This window comes from Triplophysa rosa, linkage group LG2, assembly GCF_024868665.1.
Source record: "Triplophysa rosa linkage group LG2, Trosa_1v2, whole genome shotgun sequence".
Taxonomy (NCBI): domain Eukaryota; kingdom Metazoa; phylum Chordata; class Actinopteri; order Cypriniformes; family Nemacheilidae; genus Triplophysa; species Triplophysa rosa.
In genome coordinates this window covers 34096172-34118968 of record NC_079891.1, presented here as the reverse complement: position 1 = coordinate 34118968, position 22797 = coordinate 34096172, and the positions used below count along the sequence as shown (strand labels likewise).

The following is a 22797-nucleotide window of genomic DNA, read 5'->3' as shown; positions in this document are numbered from 1 at the left end:
CGGCGTGCGTCTCTGTCTGCTTTCCCTCCTGTGTGGGAAAGGACCTTGTCCACCAAATTGTATGAAACGAACACACATTTTTATATATCAATCGAGTAAAACTTGGTGGAGCAAGTGGTTTATTCGAGACGGCTCAGGCTATCAAGATATCGATCTTATTTGGTGTTCGTACAGATTTTGAACCACCTAACAATGGAATGGTTATTTAAATGAATGTGAACGTGATAAAAACAGAAAACAAAGTGCGGCTCCTGTGCTGATGGATACAACACACATAACCAGCACCCGAAGAGAAGCCAAGGGTCGTGTACAGTCCAGCTGCGGTCTCTCCAGAGCTCATTTCTGTCTGATGTCATCATCATTGTTGAGCTCTGTGATGATGCACAGGCTGATTGGCTGAGATTTAATACTGACTGCATTGACATTCATTGCCTTTTACATTCGTGCACAATGCATTTCAAGTAGACATTTTATAGGTGTGTGTGCGCGCGCTGGGAATCGAACCCAAAACCAAATGCTGTACCAGTTGAGACACAGGAACCTTTACCATACGCGTTACAATGATCTGTCAATACAGCTGATGTAAGAGGCAATTAAACATGCATCATGTGACTTGTCATCTAAAGAAATGTCTGGTTCGTTTCAGATGGACTTTTAACTTGAAATGAGTTCTTGGCCAATATGTTCCGCAAACATTTCATGTCAAAAATGTCTCCCCGTTTCCAAGGAAAATTCACAAAAGACGGAAAATTGTGTCACTGGCGACTCAATCTCATGTTGTTTAATATGGTTTTAATTTGTTACATGGAAATGATGACCGTCTGCTATAGATCAAGTTCAGAAAAAATGACCTTTCGGCAATCTTACTGGAGCAGATCAGATACCACAGCAAACCAGAATTTTCAAGCAAAACATTCGACAAAAACACACCTGCCAGGATACAGACCTCAAAATAAAAATGAAATGGAAATAACATAAAATAGTGACACTTCGTAGTTGTCAAATATTTGTAAAAAGTATTCATTATGGTAAACTGTAGTAAAATACACTCATTTACTCAAGTAAATGTTAAAGTTCAATAATTTACTTTAGTTAATACTAAAGAACACGTATTAAAATAGATATAAAATACATTTTAATACCATTTACTATAGTATACTACAGTATATTTTCATGTGGTGTTTTACAGGTCATGGGTTCGATTCGCACAAAGTGATTAAAAAACATATAAATTAAAGTGTCCGTCAAATGCATAAATGTAATTAAGTGTAAAAATGACCAATGAAGAAAACTAGAATCAGCTGTTCAATCACATGACGTTTGTTATCTAATAAAATGACATTTAAATCGAAAGAGTGACTCAAGTGTCCGAATGCGATTTAGAGCCACTATAAATATTCTCCTGTGTGAAAGCCATGAATTAGAGACGGTGTTGAAAAAGGTTGGCTCCAGAAATCTCATCTCTCTCTCTCATTCTCTCTCTCATTCTCTCTCTCATTCTCTCTCTCATTCTGTCTCTGTCTCTGTCTCGGTCTCGGTCTCGGTCTCGGTCTCGGTCTCGGTCTCGGTCTCTGGTCTCTGGTCTCTGGTCTGTGTGTGATTAAGGTCTGGACATCACGAACACGGTTCGACTCGAACAAGACTGCTTCCAGCTATTAATAGTTTCCCGGTGAGGTCTTTGAGAAATAAAGTGCATCTGTGTTGTAAGAGTGAGAGAGCGAGATAAGTATGTGTTCTCCCTCCCTGCGCGTTTCCCAGTAAACACGTCTTGTATTGCGATGCGTTCCTGCGCACGTGCATTCTGTGTTTCGCTCTGTTGTAAGTCGTGTTCCTGGCCAGTGTTTTTTCTTTAATGGAGAAAGTGACGCACGCGGATTATGTAACAGACGGTTTTCCCTTCGGAGACCTCGTCCACCTGACTCTTCCTGTGATGCCAAACATTTCATTTACATACAAGGAAAATATTCTCCGTATTCATTTAAAATCACACAATAACATCTGAGAAAAGGAAAGGATCTGAGGAAAGAATGATCACATTATGTCAGATGATCTTGTGAGGACACACATATGGCTATAATGTTGCATGGGGGGAAAATGTGTCATATACACAATGTCTTTATTTAATAATCGTAAGGGTCTGTCGAAGCCGGTGACCTCATCTCTAAGACCATCTTTCACTTCTGAAAGAATCAAATCCTGAGAGGGGTTTCCCACGGTCGGTAACCCCACAAACCAGATTTTATAGCTAAAGGTACAGAATGATGGAAACCTATGGATGTGGTTCTAAAGCTGAAGAATTGGATTATAAATGACAGTTTTTAAGAATTATATGTGGAAAAGGTCTATTCTTTACCATATCGCGTGACTAGACCTTTACTAGTGTTTTACAGTGTGCACGTCAAAGAAAAGCAGAGATCCACACCCATACGTTCATTTTAAAGCCTATATAGCCACATTCACAACAAACACCCTCCTAGTAACAAAACCAAGGTTTTTAAAACACCGCCAAGCAGACAGACCACAGTTTTGTGTTCTTATGGCATGGCCTAACCTGGAAGTTTGGGATAAAGCCTTTCCAGATCAACACCAGCGCTTGTGAGTTCTTAAAGAGTAAATATTACAATGTCCTTAAAATGACATTTTGTGCAGTGTGTAATGTTGCTGCGTGTGAATGTGAGCAGTCGGCCAAGTTGCAAAGCTGAAAGTGACCGAATAACAAAGTTATTGGCTTGAGAAAAAAAAGGAGTCGACTCGGAATCACGCGAACGAGTCGTCTGTCATTCTTATTTCAGTTCCGGGTCAGATTTGCGTCACTCGGTGTTCCATTTGCGACGCTGCACGCGGTAGACCAATCACAGCAGACTAGACCATCCGACCAATCAGATCAGAGTAGGCTGACAGAAAGGAGGGGATTAGACGGATGAATCGCCGAACGAATCATTTGAGTCACTCAAGAAGTAAGGTAACAATAACTGCCTATTATTAGAAAATGAAAGTGTTTTGACACCTTGTGTGTACGTAAACTTGTTGTTGGACACTCCATAAAGCAAAGTAGGACCTTAAAAAAATGACACAATATGTACTCTTTAAATAAAAGTGTCTGTAAAATCCATCAATGTAAATGATTAGAGTATTCAGGGAAGTGGTTCATTGAATATAGAAAACAAAATATACTGAATATAGCAAATAAACATTATACTGGCCTCTAAGACTGTGTTATAATATAATGCAGCGATGAAGCCCTGGGAGGCGGTGGAATCACTTGTTCGAAGCATTGCAAAACAACTACAGACCATCACCGAGTCTTCTTCTGCCAAGTGTGTGTCTGGACTAAACAATCACAGCCTCCACGTAGAGCGTGAGATGTGCAGATTTGTTATGTTGGGATTATGAGGGATCCGCCGAGAGACATTATCTCCGGTTTGTTTTCTCAGCCCACTCCTCTTCCGTTTGGCCTTTAAATGAGTCGAATTGGACCGACACCTCTCGGCCCCTAATGACCCCTCAATAATGACCACTAGGGGCTTCACGAAGCCCAGAAGAGTTGAATGTGTCCCGTGGGTTAGATACCTTGAGAATGAGTGTGTGTACTCTCAACCACAGAACACATGGTGCTGAATGTTCAGGGCTACATGCTAATCCGCTCCAAAAGATCTTTTTAAACAGTTCATGATGTGGGGAATCGATTTTGTCTTGAACTTTTTCTGAATGCTGTGAAGATGTTTTCTGTTTTGGCGCATCTTGTTGTACAGTTCATGTGAAGAACACGTCTTAAAGGCACAGCTACACAAAATGGCATGATTAAGGATGTAAGGACTTTTGGGCTTTTTTGCTAAAAACGTTCGAAATAGACATGTAATAACACAAATACAGACCTGCGAGATCTTCTTTAGACGTGGCCATGCGTGGTGAACTGTTCCCTGGTTCAATTTTCAAGGACAGTCTGTAATGAAAAGAACATGCAAGATTTTTAACGAAAGGGTGCTACAATTAATATTTCAAAACTCATGTTGGCTAAGTGTGTACAGAAGGCTTTGGGGATCAGTTTAGTCAAACATGATGAATATGCGCAAGCTCAAAGGGATACTTCACCCAAAATGAAAATTCTGTCTTCATTACCCTCAAGTTGTTACAAATCTGCATTAGTGTCTTTGTTCTGACGAACACAGAGAAAGATATTTGGAAGAATGCTTGTAACCAAAGTCCTTATCCACCATTGACTGCCATAGCAGGAAAATTACAAGTGCCCCAGAACGGTTTGCTTTCTTCAAAATATCTTATTTAGTGCTCATCAGAACAAAGAAATTCACATAGATTTGGAACAACTCGAGGGTGAGTAAACGATGACAGAATTTTCATTTTTGGGTCAACTGTTCCTTTAAGTGTAATGTTTTCAATTTTGGGATTGGAAAAGGACCACAAAGCACTATTACGTCCACTTGGCTATTAGTGCCGAAGACCATTTATTAAAGAAAATATTACTGAGAAATAATGATGTCACAAGCAGTCAAAGGCTCAATCTGACGCGTCACAGTTTAACGCAAAATTTACTACTATAAAACTACAGTGTTTACTATAAACTACAAAGTGCTTTGTATAAAACAGCTCACAGAGGTCAAGTAACCTCTTACACAACGCATTTATCCACTTGCTTTCATGAGACCCACTTGACCCTGGAGGAGACGCTGTGCCAAAGTCAAATGTCAGCCATGTGACCCATAACATTTCATATTTACACAAGCGATCTAAACCGAGACAACTGCTTTCTTCCAAACCATCAGCTGAAACAAGCACAACATGACTAAACGGATAAAAACCCAACACGATTCATTTATAAATCTTCATTTCATGGTTTTGGCACAATGCACAGTGAGAAACCTCGAAAATAACCACACCATACAACTACCAAAACTAAAACGGCTTTTTTGGTTGTTCTGACAAATAAGAGCTGTATTTAACACTAAAAATAGAGTTTAAATGTGAAGGTTTTCATTTCCAACATCTGTTATACGTGACACGCTTTAATTTCTAAACTTGCCTTTTTTTAAACGCAACCCTCGCACATTTTTTGAGCATTATAACCAAACGAGATTCGCCAGCAATTACTGTCACCAGATCAATAACGCTGGCCAAGCCCAACTTGACCCGTCAATGTAAATGAGAAGCAGATTAATACCATGAGAAATGACATCTAGCGAAAGGAAGCAATGAAACGGTGTGAGGAAAAGGATAAATTCCTCTCAGATAAGACACTGTTTGTGAGGAAGTTTAAATATTTAGAGTCAGATAAGTGGTGGGTGTGGTTTACTCCCAAAGCGATCAATCATTGTGAGGTAATTTGCATGTCAACCACTTAAGAGTCTCCACCGACCCAAGCGGTCAGAGCGTTTTAGAATCACGAAAACAAGACTCGTGCTAAGAGTTTAGGAACTAGATAACACGGCTCTCATCCAAACCGACACTTCGACAGCGTTTCCGTCCGTGAAGGGTGACATAAATCACACAAGGTTCAGTGTTCATTAGTATGCTCCCTAAGTATACAGCAGACAGACAGCACACTGGGTTTTGGAACACTGCTACACGTGTAGAGATGCTATTCAAAAACCCCGCGGCTGAACCTTAGTCCTGCTTCTTTCATGAAGTGGTCCAGAAGTGAAACGGCCGCTGGCGATCAGGGAGGCTGAGGTCCGTCAGAGCAGGACGCAGCCAGTAGGATGATGTCAACACTGGATGAACATCAACAGTCCACCCTACATCATCCAAGCCTGTGAGGCCACGCGAGGTCGAACCGGGGACATGTCGTGATGGGTTCACAGACGGATCGTTGCCATGGAGACTGCACGGAAACTGGTTTCTTGTCTCTCCGCTCCTAAAATGTGGACCTCGTGTTATCTCTTATCCGTTTTAAACAGCCCTGAGCGATGCAAAAAACACCCTGGAGGATTTAGACGCTCAGTATAGATGAGACTACTTCAAGGGCTACTTCAAAAAATATAAAAATTCTTTCATCATATCTTCATCCTCATGTCATTTAAAAAATGCATGACTTTCTTCTTCTGCAGAACACAAAAGGAGATATTTTGAAGAATGTTGATAACCAAGCAACCAACACAACGAACAACACCAAACCACTGAGACATTTTTCAAAATATCTGCTTTTGTGTTCCACAGAAAAAATGACGACAGTAATTTTGGGCGAACTGTCGCTTTAAATGTAACCAGTGACCCTATCCAAATTCCAGAACATGTAAGAAAGGATCTGTCATTAATCAATTCTACATGAAAGCAAATGGGTTTAAATCTAGTCAAGCGTTTCAGTCTGATTAGGTAACAAGTATTTCAGCAGACTCGGTATAAAACATGACGTGTTCTGAAAGTGTTCCTGCGGGTGACGTCCACCGGCCAAAACAAAAACAGAACTGAGATCACTAAGATCAATTACTGATTCTCTGTCATCAGGACAAGATTCAGTCCAAATCTCTTTAATTAAATGAAGCAGACGAGAGGCCAAGAGAACACCGGAAGAAAAGGTTCAACATGATGAGATGTGTTTAAATATCACTTACAGAAACGAAATCTTGTGACGCATGACAAACATTACAAATGAAAATCAGCAAAGCAGAAGTATTGCAAACGTATCATTTTCCTAATTGTGAGCTAATATGTTTGCGTCGACGAATGAATGCTCACAGGCAGGGATGATATTTCTCGGAGACATCTGTATCTTTCCAACCGAGCCAATGATAACAGCCTGAGGACAACATTAAGACTGTCCCACAGATCTCTACAGCGTCAACATTCACCTCCAACATAATCAAAGACTCTTTAATCTTACGGCAATACGCTGTGATCGTGTGAATTTACTTCATGATGATACGAGGCGGAGTGGAACGACATGAGACGTTCACAGTAAAACGTCTGGTCGTGATGTTCAGTATAAAAACTTCTGCGTTCTCAATCCAACACAGTACTGTTAAAACATTCTTGTAGAAATGTTCAGAATCACGTGACCTCTACAGGAACACTTTATGGTTTGGAAGCACTATTTATGAGTGTATTTCTCATTGTTGGTTCAATGCGTTTGGACTCAAGTCCTGCTGAGGTTAGGCAACACATTTCCATGTTGCCCAAACTCTCAGATCACCCGGGGTTTTTAATAAAAACAGAATGATGCGAAGATATTGATTCTTACTGTGCCGACCACCCAAAAATCCGGGTTTGTTTGCCTATAATGGAAACGATCCATGAATCCTCAGTGTCAGATGTCTGGGGACGTCCAGACCAAGAAAAAAAACCCACAAACGCAATCATTCCCCGTTTCATTTTCCCCGAGCCCTAAATCATGTCCGCCGACGGGTCACCTTCACTTCTCCGCCGGGCGTCCTGCTAAAGTCATCAGACCGTTTGAAGGAGGAGCGTTTGAGATGTACTGTACAACTCCTACACTTTGAGGTCTCGGACCCCCGGGGGGGCCGTTACACACCGCTGAGGCCGCCAGCCCCCCACTTACTTGAAATTGTCGTCTTCCACAAACTTTTGAAGTTCCTCAATGTAGCGAACAGACATCAAGTACTTCTGCACATGAGGCAGGACCACAAGGTGATCTGGGGAGAGAAGGTTGAGGGTCAGACATGTGCGTGTGTATGGACATATATAGCAACTTCAAACCTCTCCAAGGATGCACCGAATGTAACGGTGTCCTTTTTATGGAACGCATCTCTGTTATGAATGAAGTTCTTTATTATTTCCTTCAGACAAAGCTAGTATTGTTATAACAGCTTGTCAACATCAAAGCAGGGTATATACAGAAATCATGGAGCTAATTTTAAGTTTCAGTTTAGCACATTACATAAACATATAGACAACAGCAACAAACCCACAGCAGGATTAATGAACCACAATAGAGATTATTTCTTTGGACCTTTGATGGCAAAGATTGCATTACAAACAAAATGTTATAAAAATGGTATTTTTATGGAGACCTTTACTTTCTGTCAAGATTGTCTGTAAAATATTTTTCTCCAATAAAAAAGGCTATTTTTGTATTGATTGAATGATGTTTATAGTTAACATTCCCCTCACGTCTCCGGTCATCTCTTTTCACCAAGCGATTCATTCTGGGATGCTACACTAGACATTACTTTTATATTGTAGTTTTTTTAATGCTGCCAGCTCACTAGGGATTGAAACAGCGTGTGTTTATATTTATAACGTAGAGCAGATGACTACACGGACCGTATGTACAGGACATCTGCAGGTCAGAGATCACCCGGAGGATATTATTCATCTGATTGGTCCGCTGCTCTGTCTCGATGATGCTGTCAGAGGCAGGATAGGCCGAGTCAATGTAAATCATGTCCAGCAGGTAGATTCCTGTGCGGGGAACAATACGAGACAGATTAGATTTTATTCATGAAGACATACATGAAATATTAACATAATTGATATGGATTACATAGATTATACAATATTTGCAAAAACTAATATACAAAATTATATACGATTGACGGATAAAATAGCGATAAATTAAATACAGTTCTACACAACGTATCATTCATGAACGCTAGGTAATGGCTTGCATTAGCTAACATAAATTAACATCGACCAATATATTTTTACAGCCTTTATTAATTTTTATTGATTTTAACACAAAAACAATTATTCATTGTATTGTTCATGCCACCGGATACAACTTTTGATTTTATAAACGTATTGGTGAATGCTGAAAATAAAATATTGTTCATTATTCACATGTTCTCTATTGCAACCCGATTGCAATTTTGTTACTGCAAAAATATTTTTATACATTGATCTGTTTTGCAATAACATTGTCAGTGTTCGTTTTTTAGTTTTTAAGTACCGCAACAGTAAAACATGGCTGTTCACTTTCCAAAATAGTAATGATGCTTTCTTATCCATGAAAAAATATGAAACGTAATTATTGGTAATTTACATTGATTTGCTGTTTTAAAATATATTTTAATATAATTAAAATCGATTTTACAAACCTACAGCGCTCTCGTATCGCATATTGTATATTAGGGGTGGGTGAAAAAATCGATTCACATATGAATCGCGGTTCAGTCCTCAGCGATTCTTATCGATTCGCAGATTTCCAAAAATCGATTTTCTAGTTAAAATAACAATTGGTGATGTTGTCGGAACAAAAAAGGCGGAACTTTTTTGCGAGAGAGGTGCGGCACCTGGTGATTTAGCTATGTTTATTGTAATACAAAAATTATAAAAGCTTTGTTTTTCTTTTATAAAAAATACATTTAAAATAATTACAGATCAGCCCCAAAATTTCATAAGTCAAAGTCTCAAGGATCACCAATTTTGTATCAAGTTTGGTCTTGATGCATCAAATTTTGATGTGTCGGAGTTTTTTAGCGCCAATATTGCAAAAATCCACTAGGGGGCCATATGCTTTCCATTGGTTTTAACACTTGATCTGAAATTTGACCACAACAGACATTGAGATGCTGTTTTTACTAATTTTCCAATTAACAGACACAATGAAAAAATACACAAGCGCAGAAACAAAATAAAAACAATACATCTGTATGAAACTATACTGTGAGAAGGGAAAGCACATAAACATGTGTAAGCCCACTCTTTAAAAAAAAAGAAACAATTACTCTTCCTACACACATTATTCTATAAAACGGTGATGAAATATGTTTTCTAGAGACTTTCCAACGATATAATGTTTGTCACAATAAGATAAGAATTCACATGCAAAATCTTTTAAGTAAATCAGCTGTCCCGGATACGGGACGGCGCCCATATATCGCATCTAACTTTGAGAAAGAATCGTTATTAAAAACCGCGAATCGATTTTTAATCGAATCGTGACCCCAAGAATCGATATGAATCAAATCGTGAGGTACCAAAAGATTCCCACCCCTATTGTATATTGCAATATTCATCACGTATCACATCACGTTTTTCTTCAATATCAAAAAACTGCACTTTCAATGAGGAGGTATTTTACACAATTCAACGGATACATTACTGTATAGAAATTCTTAACAACAACAAAAAACATACACCCTCAATCCCATGCCTGACATGGTCAACAAAATATTGTGTCCGTCTCCAATGTTCCATAAACATTTACTAAAACAACCAGACCAGACCAGAGATTGTTAGTCAGATTGTCAGTCAGAGCGCGTCTACATGCGGAAATAATCTGAGCTCTTTAAAATAAAGATTACGATGCGACACCTGCTTTACCAGACAAGCTGTGACATACACGATACAGTAAGATGTGTGTAATGAGAACCAGACATGTACCGTACAGCAGGTGCTGTCGGACACTACTGGCTTTAATAAATCCCAGCATGCATCTGTATTTGAAGCGGAGATGGAAACGATCTCAACACATGGGATAAGTGTTGCTCGAAGATCTGTTTGGGTTGTAAATTCTTCTGGATAGTACGGTGTGCAAACTAAAATCTATATTGTAAAATACAATCCCACAATGCAATGCGACGTCTTTCTGAAGTTATGAATGAAACGGAATCAATCCCGAAATCCTCTACTTTAATACTATACAATAGGCGAAAACCACTATGCAAAATGAGTACAATTTTCCTACTATTTAAACAGAAAAGGTAGAAAACAAACGGAGTTGTCCAGATGAAAACGTCTGCTTCTGATACGTGCAGAAAAACCTCAAGCATTGAGGGATGTGTGTTTATAATAAGACAGGAAATGAAAGTGTATAATGTGTTGTGTGTTCGAATTTGCCATGAAACCAACAGCAAATGACTCAAAAAGCCAGCAAATCCGACATGAGATCACCTGCACGCTGGGCACAAAACACCGAGTCGTGCATGGAGCAATTTCATAAACGCTTTAATAACCATAAATCGAAAACTGGTTTTCAACATGTGCTTACGGGCCTCTTAAGGCCTTCATTTCTATATTATGTTTTATTTTCAAAAGCTCTGCTTCAATAAAAAAAGTTCTGTTGCTCTTATTTGGATCATGTTAATAATACGTTTCACTAAAAGGGAGAGTTTACCCATAAAATAAAAGAAATCATCATTCACAAAACCTCACGTCCTTCCAAACCCGTCTGGTTTGCTTTCTCCTTTGGCGCAAAAGGAAATCCAAGGTTTAAAGTCTAAGCTTCAGTTTTCCATACGAGGAAAGTGTATTATTATTGCCAAACTACAAAAAAAGACCATTGAGATAATATAAAAACGGAACACCTGTATCTTACCTAACTTTTTTCTTTTATTGGTTGTGTTGCGATTGGTTACGTGATACATTTATGTTTACTGTATGTATGAATATTCATAACGGAGTCAAATAGACCCCTTTCTCGCCGACGTCACGCTTAAGTCACGGCTCTAGCTGGAGGCAAAACAAAGGGAAAACTGGAGGTGGCCAATACAAACCAGTATACAATATTTTATATAGACTCAAAGTCTTGGTCTCGACACCCTCTGGTCTCGGTCTCGGTCACGGTTTTGGTGGTCTCGACTACAACACTACTGACAACTCTCGAGGCAAACAGCGGTGTGCTGCTAACAATTAGAAGTGTATTATCTGAGCAAATGACCTGGAGGGTTTGCTTACTATAGACGTCCATATTGTTTATGAACTCCAAACTGCTGTCAATGAAAATAAAAAATAAAAAAACATTTGATCAGTTTGTTTTTCCCAGAAATTCAAACCCACAAACCTACAAGCGACGTACAGATGAGAGAGCATTTTACAGGATGTTATTGTTCAACATGGAAACAAACGTCAAGTTCCATGAACCTAGTAAAGTGTTTGTGTTTACCACTCATTTCCATTTGCATTATGTGTGGGTTTTGTCAGGCTCATCTTTGCCCCTGCCAGGAAAAAAAGTGTCTGAAGTTCAGACTAAACAGAATTAGGGTACGAGCTTCTCTGTGCCCTCAAAAGGCTGCGGCGTGGCAGCTTACATAATGCCCGTCACTCCTCGTGGTTCTCGGTGTTCTACAGAACAAACACGGTCCAAAAGCACATGGTGAAAATGCAGTCGTACAGAAGATTTCCTTTCTGCTGACGCGGCTGCACTGATCTTCTTACACAATCATGTTTGAAAGCCAGGTATTAGCAAAACAGATCCAACAAGCGTACTGTCCTTCAGCAAAACATCAGAACCGTCTGATGCAGAAATACAATTCTACGTATGAAACTATTATTATGAAAAATAATAATATGAATAAAGTTTGTGACATTGTTCAAAGTCTAATGACATTTGGGAGCTTTCTGGATCCGGATTCTATATCTGAGACGCAAGACGTTTCCATTTGCTCTCCATTTACCCTCATTGATGTCTAAGAGAAATAACTGAAAGAGATCACATTTGTGGTTCTTCTTTCACAACCTCAGGATACGTTCTACAAAAAATTGCAAATACTCTTTCCTATTAAGGGTCCCTAAATTGCCCACGTTTGTTTGTTCTTTGCACCAGACAGACGTCAAGTTATTCTGCGACTTTTTAAATGAACCTGAGCTCTCATAAGACGACGCAACGGTCCGGTCAGCGTCACATCATATACAGGATTCTCCAGCTGTCAACAGACAGACCAACAGCGATGTTTGGAGTGAAGAGGATATGATGTCATCATTTGTTTTCAGGCTGTACCATCTCCATGTAAACATGAAAAATCTTACAACATGAGTCACAAAGCACATTTCTTGGGTCGGATGGACTTACTGTATAAAAGCCATTGTTTGAGCGTTTCCTTGTGATCTTTTAAAACAGCTTCTCAAATGGTCAGTTCACTGAAAAAACATGATGAATCCCATTGCTAATAATAAGCAAGACTATAATCGGACAGAATGACATTTGAAAGGCAGAAATACAATGTTGTGGGTACATGGAGAACTTGGGGTAAAATTGTTAGGATTTTAAAGCAACTATAAAATCCCTTGTAACCCCTGGTTCTGCCAAAATGCGTGTGCCAAGGAAACTTGAGTGTTTTTTCATCATGTATTGAGGTCATTTTGGCTGGTTGCAAGTATCATGGTGACTGTGGAAAAAGAAAAAAAGCCCCGTCTGTCCATTAAATATTACAATAACTTTCACCAGCTTCTAAAGATGAATACAATATGAGGAATTCCTTTCAAAAAATCTTTCTGTGTTTGTGAAAGGATTCATTTTTTTGCAAACAACCATCAAAACACATCAGAGCATTTTACAACACATAAAAAGAGTGATCGAGTCTCAAAACCAAATGGTCTTAAACGAGAGCAGTCTGGATGCTTCTAATTCATGCGACCGTCTACTGCAATAAAGAACACAATACAATAGATCAACTTTTTAAAGTGAAATATAAACTTCGTTGACCACAAACTTCTGGCAATTCTAACACTGTAAAAGAAACTCAGATCTTAACTCAAAATGTTCCAGTGAATGTTCAGTTTGGCATAATAGTCATTTGTCATTTGTTGCAACACTTGCTTAAATTTACAGAACTTTAATGGAGCCAGTTAAACAATTTAAATGCATCAAATCACTTTGAAAATGTTGATATAAAGAGTCCTGAAATGTTTTACAGATAACATGTTTCTGGTTTTGGCTTGTGTCAGGACCGCAGCATTGCATCTTCACAGGTAGATTTAAAGGAGTAGTTGACCTTCAAAATGAAAGTTCTGTCATCATTTACTCACCCTGTTGTCATTTTAAACCTGTGTGCTTTTCTTTTTTCTGCAAAACACAAAAGAAGATATTTTGAAAAATGTTGGTCCAAAAACCCCATTGACTTCTATTGTATGGAAACAAAACCAATGCAAGTCAATGTTTTGTTACTAAAACATTTTTGTTAATATCTTCTTTTGTGTTCTGCAGAAGAAAGAAAGTCATGCAGGTTTAAAATGACAAGAGGGTGTAATTTAATAATGACAGACTTTTCATTTTAAAGGTGACCTATTCCTTTAACATCAGCTTTATACTGTTCAGCCTATACTGTACAGACACCTGCATTATTTATGAGGAAAAAACACTTTTTTTGCAACCCTTCCTCAGTTTGCAAAAATGGGAAAAGCGACGAGGAAAGAGGTAGAGATGAGTGTTGTGTAGGGTGAAGTATCCATATAGAAACCGCAGCAGTGATTATTACATCAGAATCCTTTGGTTTCATCAAGATGTCACAGCGGTTCAAACTGAAGTTACACTTAATCCAGAATTTTCCTTTCCATGTAAACGTAGAGTGTGGATCAAAGGCTGAGGAGAAGATTTCTTGAAATACTAGATCTAAAACAACATGCTGCCGTGTGCGTTTTCGAGTAATAATCCGCATCTGTCCAACAGCCGTGTAACATGACCTACACATGATGAATCGCGAGTCCTTCATCTTCTGTTTCTCCACAGATGCAGGTCACTCTCACCAGACAAGAATACTTACTAAATCATTCTCATCATTGACATGCGTCATAATCAACCTAAAGTCGTGTCACTCAATACACAAATACAACCTTTCTTTTTTCTGTGCAACTCAATTCAAATTTATTTCAATAGTTGTCGGTTTTTCACAATTTTGCATCGCTTTACAGAAAATGTTGACAAGATGTATAACACAGCAAAGTTAGTAATGGCCTCCTGTGCGACTGCATCACAACAAAACCAGCACAGGTTCAGGACAGCAGAGCGACGGCTCGCTGAACCGCAGATTAACCTCTCGAGCAGCTCATTACCGCTTTCCACATCACCGCTGAATCATAATAAATAAACAGAGTTTCCGAGCAGGGGCAGCGCGGCTTGGCAGCTCCTGTCCTATAACCGTAAATCAATCTCATAAACGTGCCCGCTCGGGTCTGTACGGCGCTCCCACGCCACTGATAAAAACATACAGGTTTGCATTCAGCGCGTGTGTCGAGTCAAGCAGACGAGCTTTGCCGATCCGTGTAGGAGTTGACGTTTATTCCAGACACAGACAACGTTTACGGGACACGCGGCCAAAGTGACTGCAAAGATAATGTATAAAACTGAAAGAATGACCGACATCAGATGTACAGCATCATGGCGTCACAGTTTATTAAAAGTACTTTCCTAATGGTCTGCATCTTTAAAAGAATAGTTCATGTATATAAAAAGGCTTTACAACCCAACATCTGTGCTCATACAGGAGAGTATTTTCCTTTAACACTTCAGTCTGAGCCTATTAAAATGGCTAATTTGGTGAGAAAAATAAACCAAGTAAAGTTGGCAAGCACCCAGTAAAGCTCAACTCATCAGCTGTTCAAAGCTCCAGCAGACCCTTAACAGACGACTAACCCAAAGCCTGGTGTATATCTCAAACACAAATCCACACAAAAGCAAGCAAGCAAAATCTTCACCGATTCTACTGACCACTGACATGTTGTGTTGGAACCTGACATAATTCAGAACAGTCATCTAACCGCAGCTGCTCATATTAAGTTGAACAGATCACGGGCAGCGACCCACCTGTCAATCACCAAACACATTTCAAGAGCACTTCGGAAAGTTAAGTTGACTTCTTGACAAAAGACCTTTAAAACTGCATTCTGTTCTACTCAGAAAATATGAATCAAAATACAGCCGCGGAAAGAATTAAGAAACCATTCAGATATTCATTTAATCAGCATTTCTAGATGTATTGTGGTCATTCCAGTTCCGTGCGTGTTGAATTCCAACAAAATCAAACCTCAGGAGTGACATAAAGTCATCCAACAGCGATGTGAACGACTGACAGCATGACAAGACGCATGAAAACCGCAATCAAAATCAAGGTTATCACATAAAAAAACGTTTCCTAAAAAGAGTGGCCAAATCAACAATTTGGTACATTCTGAGAAAACAACAACAACACACTGGTGAGCTCACCAACAAAACAATCCTGTGCGTCCATATAAGATAAAAGTGGTGGATGATGGCAACCCTCTCCATGATAAAGAAAAACACCTTCGCAACGTTCATTTTTGTTTCATTCTGTGATCTACTTACAATATTTTCCCCAAATTATTATTAATAATAATAGTTTCTATTTGCATCCTTTGCAGAAAATGAAAACTGGAGAAACAGGTCAAAATATCAGAAAAGATGCTCTGTATTTTTTCAGACATCAAATACTACAAAGAAAACAAGTTCCATATTCACTTTTAAGCAATACAACAGTCATACTTCTACATGTTCCTGGGATCTTTCTGATGGATTTGTTGCGTTTTTGAAATCTAACTATGATCCTTTTACTTGCATGGAGATCTACCCGAACCACATGATGTGGGTTCACAGCAACAGCTTCCAAATGCAAACACCACATGTAGAATCAACTCCAGACCTTTAACATGCTTCGAAATTATTTAAAGTCCCAGTGAAATTTAAAAATGACCATTCTTATTTTTTCATGAAATATTGCAGCGTTTATAGTAAATAGCTTATCAATGTGGGTCATTTTCTTTTTACAATTCATGTGCCCTCATAATCTTCAGATAAAATCTGAAAATGCACTTCCGCCCTGAAATGACTATTCATCTCAAATGACGTAAATTAGACGGCTTGGCCGGAGCATCCGTTAACTCCTCCCCTTCAACTGTCAGTCTGCCGCCAGCTTCATTTCAAAATCAATGCAACAGCTGTTTTTACACATCCAATCAATTCGCAGTGAAAAACACAAGCCACGCCCACTAATTTTCTCCCTTGAAATTCCTTTTCACTCAGAAATGAGTCAGAATACGGAAGAAAAAACAATTGCAACTTCTGGTTCACGGGGACTTTAAGGAAAAGCCCATACCTGTGAATAAAACAGCTTTTGATTCAACGGTCCAATTACTTTTGGTCTCTTGAAAAAGGGGGGAGCTACATATTAAAGAACTGTAATTCCTAAACCCTTCAGCTAATCTGGATGTGAATACACTCTAAATAAACATGAGAGTGTGCACTTTAAGACAACATCCATTATATAACTGTAACTTGAATACATTTTGGTACAGAGCTAAACTAACACAAAAAAATTCATCAAAAAATCCAAATATTTACGGACCCTAACTGTATTTGGAAGAACGCTGCTGACCAAACAACAATGGCCTTCATTGACTTCCATTATACAAACACAAAAAACGTTCTCAAAATATCTTCTTTTGTGTACCACTGAAGAACGTGTCATTTAAAAGTTTATTATTTTGGGTGAACTACCTTTTTAAGGATGAAATAATATGATAAAGTTGCAAAGTTTCAACAATTGCTAGAGACCGTGCCTGCTGGAAGACAGAAAGAGAAAATCTCAGAGAAGTTTTTTTAAAGTGTGAGAATTCAACATGTTTATTTCCAAGTGCAATTCAGTTTTTTGAATACTGTGGATGATCGAAGGCTCCAAATAACAAAAGATTATTTTTAAAATAGCCAACACGACCGAAAAAGATTCTCAAGAAACTGTATTCCGAAAAAACAGGCAGTAATTTCCCAGCTGTAAAACGCTATCATTCCAAAGCCATTTTGCCGGACTGAATCATCACGTTAACAACACACACACTTCGTTACCGCTAATCCGTATAATGTTCCATGCAATCTGGGGAAAAGCTGTTTAATGACAGGCAGCATAAACTCTGTCCGATCCAAAGACCAGCTTCTAATTGTGGTGCATTTGTACTTGATTTCTGTAATGATACCCAGACTTCAGCTGAAAGCCTCAAACAAGGTAGAACCGGCCGTGAGTTTAGATCTGAGACGTAGGGACTGTGTCATGTCACCTGATAGCTGTGCACATTTGTGCCGCACAACACCACATGGGCTTTTTCTTTCCTCACCACAGTCATCTTTAGTTTGTGCGTTTACAGGAAAAAATCAAATGCATCATTTTCTTAAAGATTCAATAGAAATTGCTTGATTATGATAAATTACGTAAACTGATTTGAAACAACATCCAACTCGAAAAAAACGAATAGATTAAAAACACTACATCGAATACCCGGCGGTTTTAAACAGTGGACCTCTGTTTGAACTAAACCTCTCACATCAGACTGTAGATGTACCAGATGCAGACGGCACAGTCTGAATTTACCAATCTGATTTCATTGCTTACAAAATATCAGCGGGCACAGCCAGTCCTCAAACTGTGTGCCGTGCGAACTGACTTTTACTCCTCTACTAAACAAAGGTCTTTGTTCGATCCATCCACTCAGGTGCATGAACACGAGAGCACCTGGTACAAGAGTCAATGGTGTGTACAGCACGTTGACAAGTTCATGCACACATGCTGAGTGTTGGGGGCCAGAAAAGAGAAAAGAATTGAGTGTGAGAAAAATATTACTATACAGTAGTGGCCGAACGTAATGTCCGCCTTGGACAATTGATGCCTTTATTCAGAAATATAATAAAAGATGAATTAAAAAGGATGTCTGTATGTTACCTAGTTGTGCTTGGGGTCTACTGAAGATCAGCTCGGAGAAGAATTCAAAGAGATTTGACAAAAATAACACAACACATGAGTAAACCTCAAATGTCAAGATAAAGTCAAGACCCAAGAGAATGACTACTATAGACAAAATATTATATATATATATATATGAAGAGTTTGTTTCCGAAACGAGATAAATTTCAAAAATCTTGTTTTTTATTGTTATAATTTCTTCATTGTGTTTTATTGTGTTAGTTAGCGGTATTTTTATTTATTTATTATGGCTTAAATCAAAACAAACCAGCTGCAGTTTGATTGATATTTTAATTGGAATGTACAATAAAAAAAAAGATTTCTGATTTATGTCATTTTGGAAATAAACTCTGTGCCTGTGTGTGGTTATATATACAAACCCGATTCCAAAAAAGTTGGGACACTGTACAAATTGTGAATAAAAAAGGAATGCAATAATTTACGAATCTCATAAACTTATATTTTATTCACAATAGAATATAGATAACATATCAAATGTTGAAAGTGAGACATTTTGAAATGTCATGCCAAATATTGGCTCATTTTGGATTTCATGAGAGCTACACATTCCAAAAAAGTTGGGACAGGTAGCAATAAGAGGCCGAAAAAGTTAAATGTACATATAAGGAACAGCTGGAGGACCAATTTGCAACTTATTAGGTCAATTGGCAACATGATTGGGTATAAAAAGAGCCACTCAGAGTGGCAGTGTCTCTCAGAAGTCAAGATGGGCAGAGGATCACCAATTCCCCCAATGCTGCGGCGAAAAATAGTGGAGCAATATCAGAAAGGAGTTTCTCAGAGAAAAATTGCAAAGAGTTTGAAGTTATCATCATCTACAGTGCATAATATCATCCAAAGATTCAGAGAATCTGGAACAATCTCTGTGCGTAAGGGTCAAGGCCGGAAAACCATACTGGATGCCTGTGATCTTCGGGCCCTTAGACGGCACTGCATCACATACAGGAATGCTACTGTAATGGAAATCACAACATGGGCTCAGGAATACTTCCAGAAAACATTGTCGGTGAACACAATCCACCGTGCCATTCGCCGTTGCCGGCTAAAACTCTATAGGTCAAAAAAGAAGCCATATCTAAACATGATCCAGAAGCGCAGGTGTTTTCTCTGGGCCAAGGCTCATTTAAAATGGACTGTGGCAAAGTGTAAAACTGTTCTGTGGTCAGACGAATCAAAATTTGAAGTTCTTTTTGGAAAACTGGGACGCCATGTCATCCGGACTAAAGAGGACAAGGACAACCCAAGTTGTTATCAGCGCTCAGTTCAGAAGCCTGCATCTCTGATGGTATGGGGTTGCATGAGTGCGTGTGGCATGGGCAGCTTACACATCTGGAAAGGCACCATCAATGCTGAAAGGTATATCCAAGTTCTAGAACAACATATGCTCCCATCCAGACGTCGTCTCTTTCAGGGAAGACCTTGCATTTTCCAACATGACAATGCCAGACCACATACTGCATCAATTACAACATCATGGCTGCGTAGAAGAAGGATCCGGGTACTGAAATGGCCAGCCTGCAGTCCAGATCTTTCACCCATAGAAAACATTTGGCGCATCATAAAGAGGAAGATGCGACAAAGAAGACCCAAGACAGTCGAGCAACTAGAAGCCTGTATTAGACAAGAATGGGACAACATTCCTATTCCTAAACTTGAGCAACTTGTCTCCTCAGTCCCCAGACGTTTGCAGACTGTTATAAAAAGAAGAGGGGATGCCACACAGTGGTAAACATGGCCTTGTCCCAACTTTTTTGAGATGTGTTGATGCCATGAAATTTAAAATCAACTTATTTTTCCCTTAAAATGATACATTCTCTCAGTTTAAACATTTGATATGTCATCTATGTTGTATTCTGAATAAAATATTGAAATTTGAAACTTCCACATCATTGCATTCTGTTTTTATTCACAATTTGTACAGTGTCCCAACTTTTTTGGAATCGGGTTTGTATATACAGTATGTGTGTGTGTGGATATTTGTATATGTATATTAATAACTATATATAAAATATAAATACATCAATATCAATACCCGAATACTCTTCAGTTTAACATTTTTTTAAATAAATACCTTAAATCTATTTCTGTAAAGTAAATCAAAATATTGAGCTCTGTTTTTTTATTGGATTTTCAAGAGAACAACATTAGGAGTTACACATGAACATGGCCGTAGAAGTACAGAGAGAGAAAAGAAATAAACTGAAAAGCCGTGTAGACTATTTGTTAAAAAATAAACAAATTCACGACTCCTATAATTAAAAAAAAGTTCAACACCACAAACCCTTTAATAAATGTCACATTTTCTGCTCGTTTCGTGAATCATTTCAATATATCATATAAAAAAAGCACCTCTTTGCCTTGGAAAATCTGCACAGCCTCTCTGAACACCTTCTGAATGACTCAGTTTGCTCTTAAAGCGCAGAAAAGTCGGCTATAAACATACACTTGTGTGTCTACGATCAGTCACACGTTTTCCCGTCGACCGCGTTCAGGTATCGCATCAGATAAACAAACAAACTAACCCAGATAACCCACATGAAATGAATTAACCTGGCATGTGGACCCAAGTGATCCGAGGGCCAATTCCATTGCGTTTGAAGGTCTAGTCCGTTTGATCTCTCAAGTGTTTCCACGATGAAGGGCCGCAGTGTTTGGTGATGGATATAATAGTCAGTTTGTTTGGGCTCATGTGGGTTAATGAGCTGACCTCATGCTTGGACGGCTTTCTCACCATTAAAGGACATTTGGCCACAGAAGCCCCACTTAACCAAAGAGCCATTTTGGGGTTGTTAACCTTTGATTTTTATTCATTAGATATAAGACAGAGATCTGATTTTGGCACGCTGGTATAAAACTGCACTCACCAGCTCTACCAGTTAAAGCTTTCGTGTGTGTTTTAATACCACCAGAACGCACGGAGCTTCAGGCAAAGGGAACCTGGGACCCCAATCGACGGGCGCTAAAAATAAAAAAGAGAGTATGATGTTCTCACCACATGGAGGGGGATTTAGGGAGGACGTTTGGGGGGATGGCGGTCCTGGGAAGAGACCCTCATAAAACAATCCCCAAACATGCTGGAGGGTTCTCCATAAAAAGAACATAAGTGGGTGAAATAGTAGCCAAGCTCACAGTCAAAACATAAACAAAGCCAAATGTTTTCAGCTGTTAGACGTGTCACTGCCGAGAGGAGACGACATATAAACAGTGTCTTGTTGCAGAATGTTTACAGTCGATTGAGATCTTTAGATGTTTTAAATTATACTGCAAAGCTTTCTCTATACTGTTCTTAGGACAACAGAACATTTGTAAATTATTATTATTACCAATTTTTTTAATGCTGTATCAGCACTACGGCTATTTTGCTGATAAACAGTAGAATAAGGAAAATCATACATTTAACAACAAAAAAGGATTATATAAGGTGATTTATTCAAGATGAAAATTGAAAAAAAAATATTTTTATACAAATGTGTGTATAAGTACACACTTGTATGGATAACTGACAGCATAAAAAGGCAAAAAAGAATAATAAAATAATCACAGATTCCATGTGAATCTGCCCTGAAGACGAGTCGGGTTTCTCCGCCTGAGGAAAACTGCACATGCTGCTCAACGTGAAGGCCAAACAGAAGTGAATGGAACAGTAGCGGCAAATGTTGGCAAAAAATTTCACTAAATGAAAGTAAAACAGCGCGGCTGTGATTTCCTCCGTAAACGAAACCTGTTGTGTAACTTCAAGTGAGAGGAAGCAGGTTTATACACCGTGATCATTGAGGAAGAGATGAATAAATAGCAGCGATGCCATAAAAGAATCATTTTTGCTTCCACACAGAACCATTCAGTCAAAGGTTCTTCTTTGCCACAAAGAAACCGAAATGTTCTTCAGATGCTTAAGGTTCTTAATGGAACCATTTCTATGGCATCGTGAAGCAACTTTATTTTTAAGAGAGTACACAGTTTCCAACGAAAAAACATGACACTTTTTTGGCAGGTTATTTACATGACCACGGAATTGCAGAAAATACATAACGTAATCACCCTTGTCTAAAAAACAGAAGTGTTCTGCCAGTTTATTTACATGACAACAGCATTTGAGACCTATAAACAGAAAATTCATCATGCAATCCCTCTCATCTCATCACCCGACTGCCTGCATTTCTTTATAAACAGATGATGTAAACTCCAAACTGAGAAATACTCAAAAGACACAACTAACATTCACTTTACACTTTGAGAGACTGAACTTACAGATGATAAAGAGAGTGAATGAGTAACAAATCAGACAGAAAACAGGCAGCACATCAGAACGTCTGGGCACGTTTTGTTTTACAAGCGTTTGTGATTAGAAAGTAAAAATAAAAACCTCTAAAACCTCACGAAGACAGACATTTGTCAGAGAAAT

The 22797-nt window shown here is 38.7% G+C and overlaps 1 protein-coding gene across 4 annotated transcripts in view; it reads right to left on the bottom strand.

Annotated features, from left to right (window-relative positions):
- The window catches only part of LOC130551418 (ras-specific guanine nucleotide-releasing factor RalGPS1), an 84616-nt gene that overhangs the window by 6286 nt on the left and 55533 nt on the right, over positions 1-22797 (bottom strand). For all 4 annotated transcript variants that reach the window (XM_057329020.1, XM_057329019.1, XM_057329021.1 and 1 more), the window contains 3 exons: positions 8236-8373; positions 7511-7604; positions 3876-3943 (listed from right to left, as the gene is read on the bottom strand). In XM_057329020.1, the coding sequence (XP_057185003.1) occupies positions 3876-3943; positions 7511-7604; positions 8236-8373 (300 nt within the window). The remainder of the gene's footprint in view (positions 1-3875; positions 3944-7510; positions 7605-8235; positions 8374-22797) is intronic.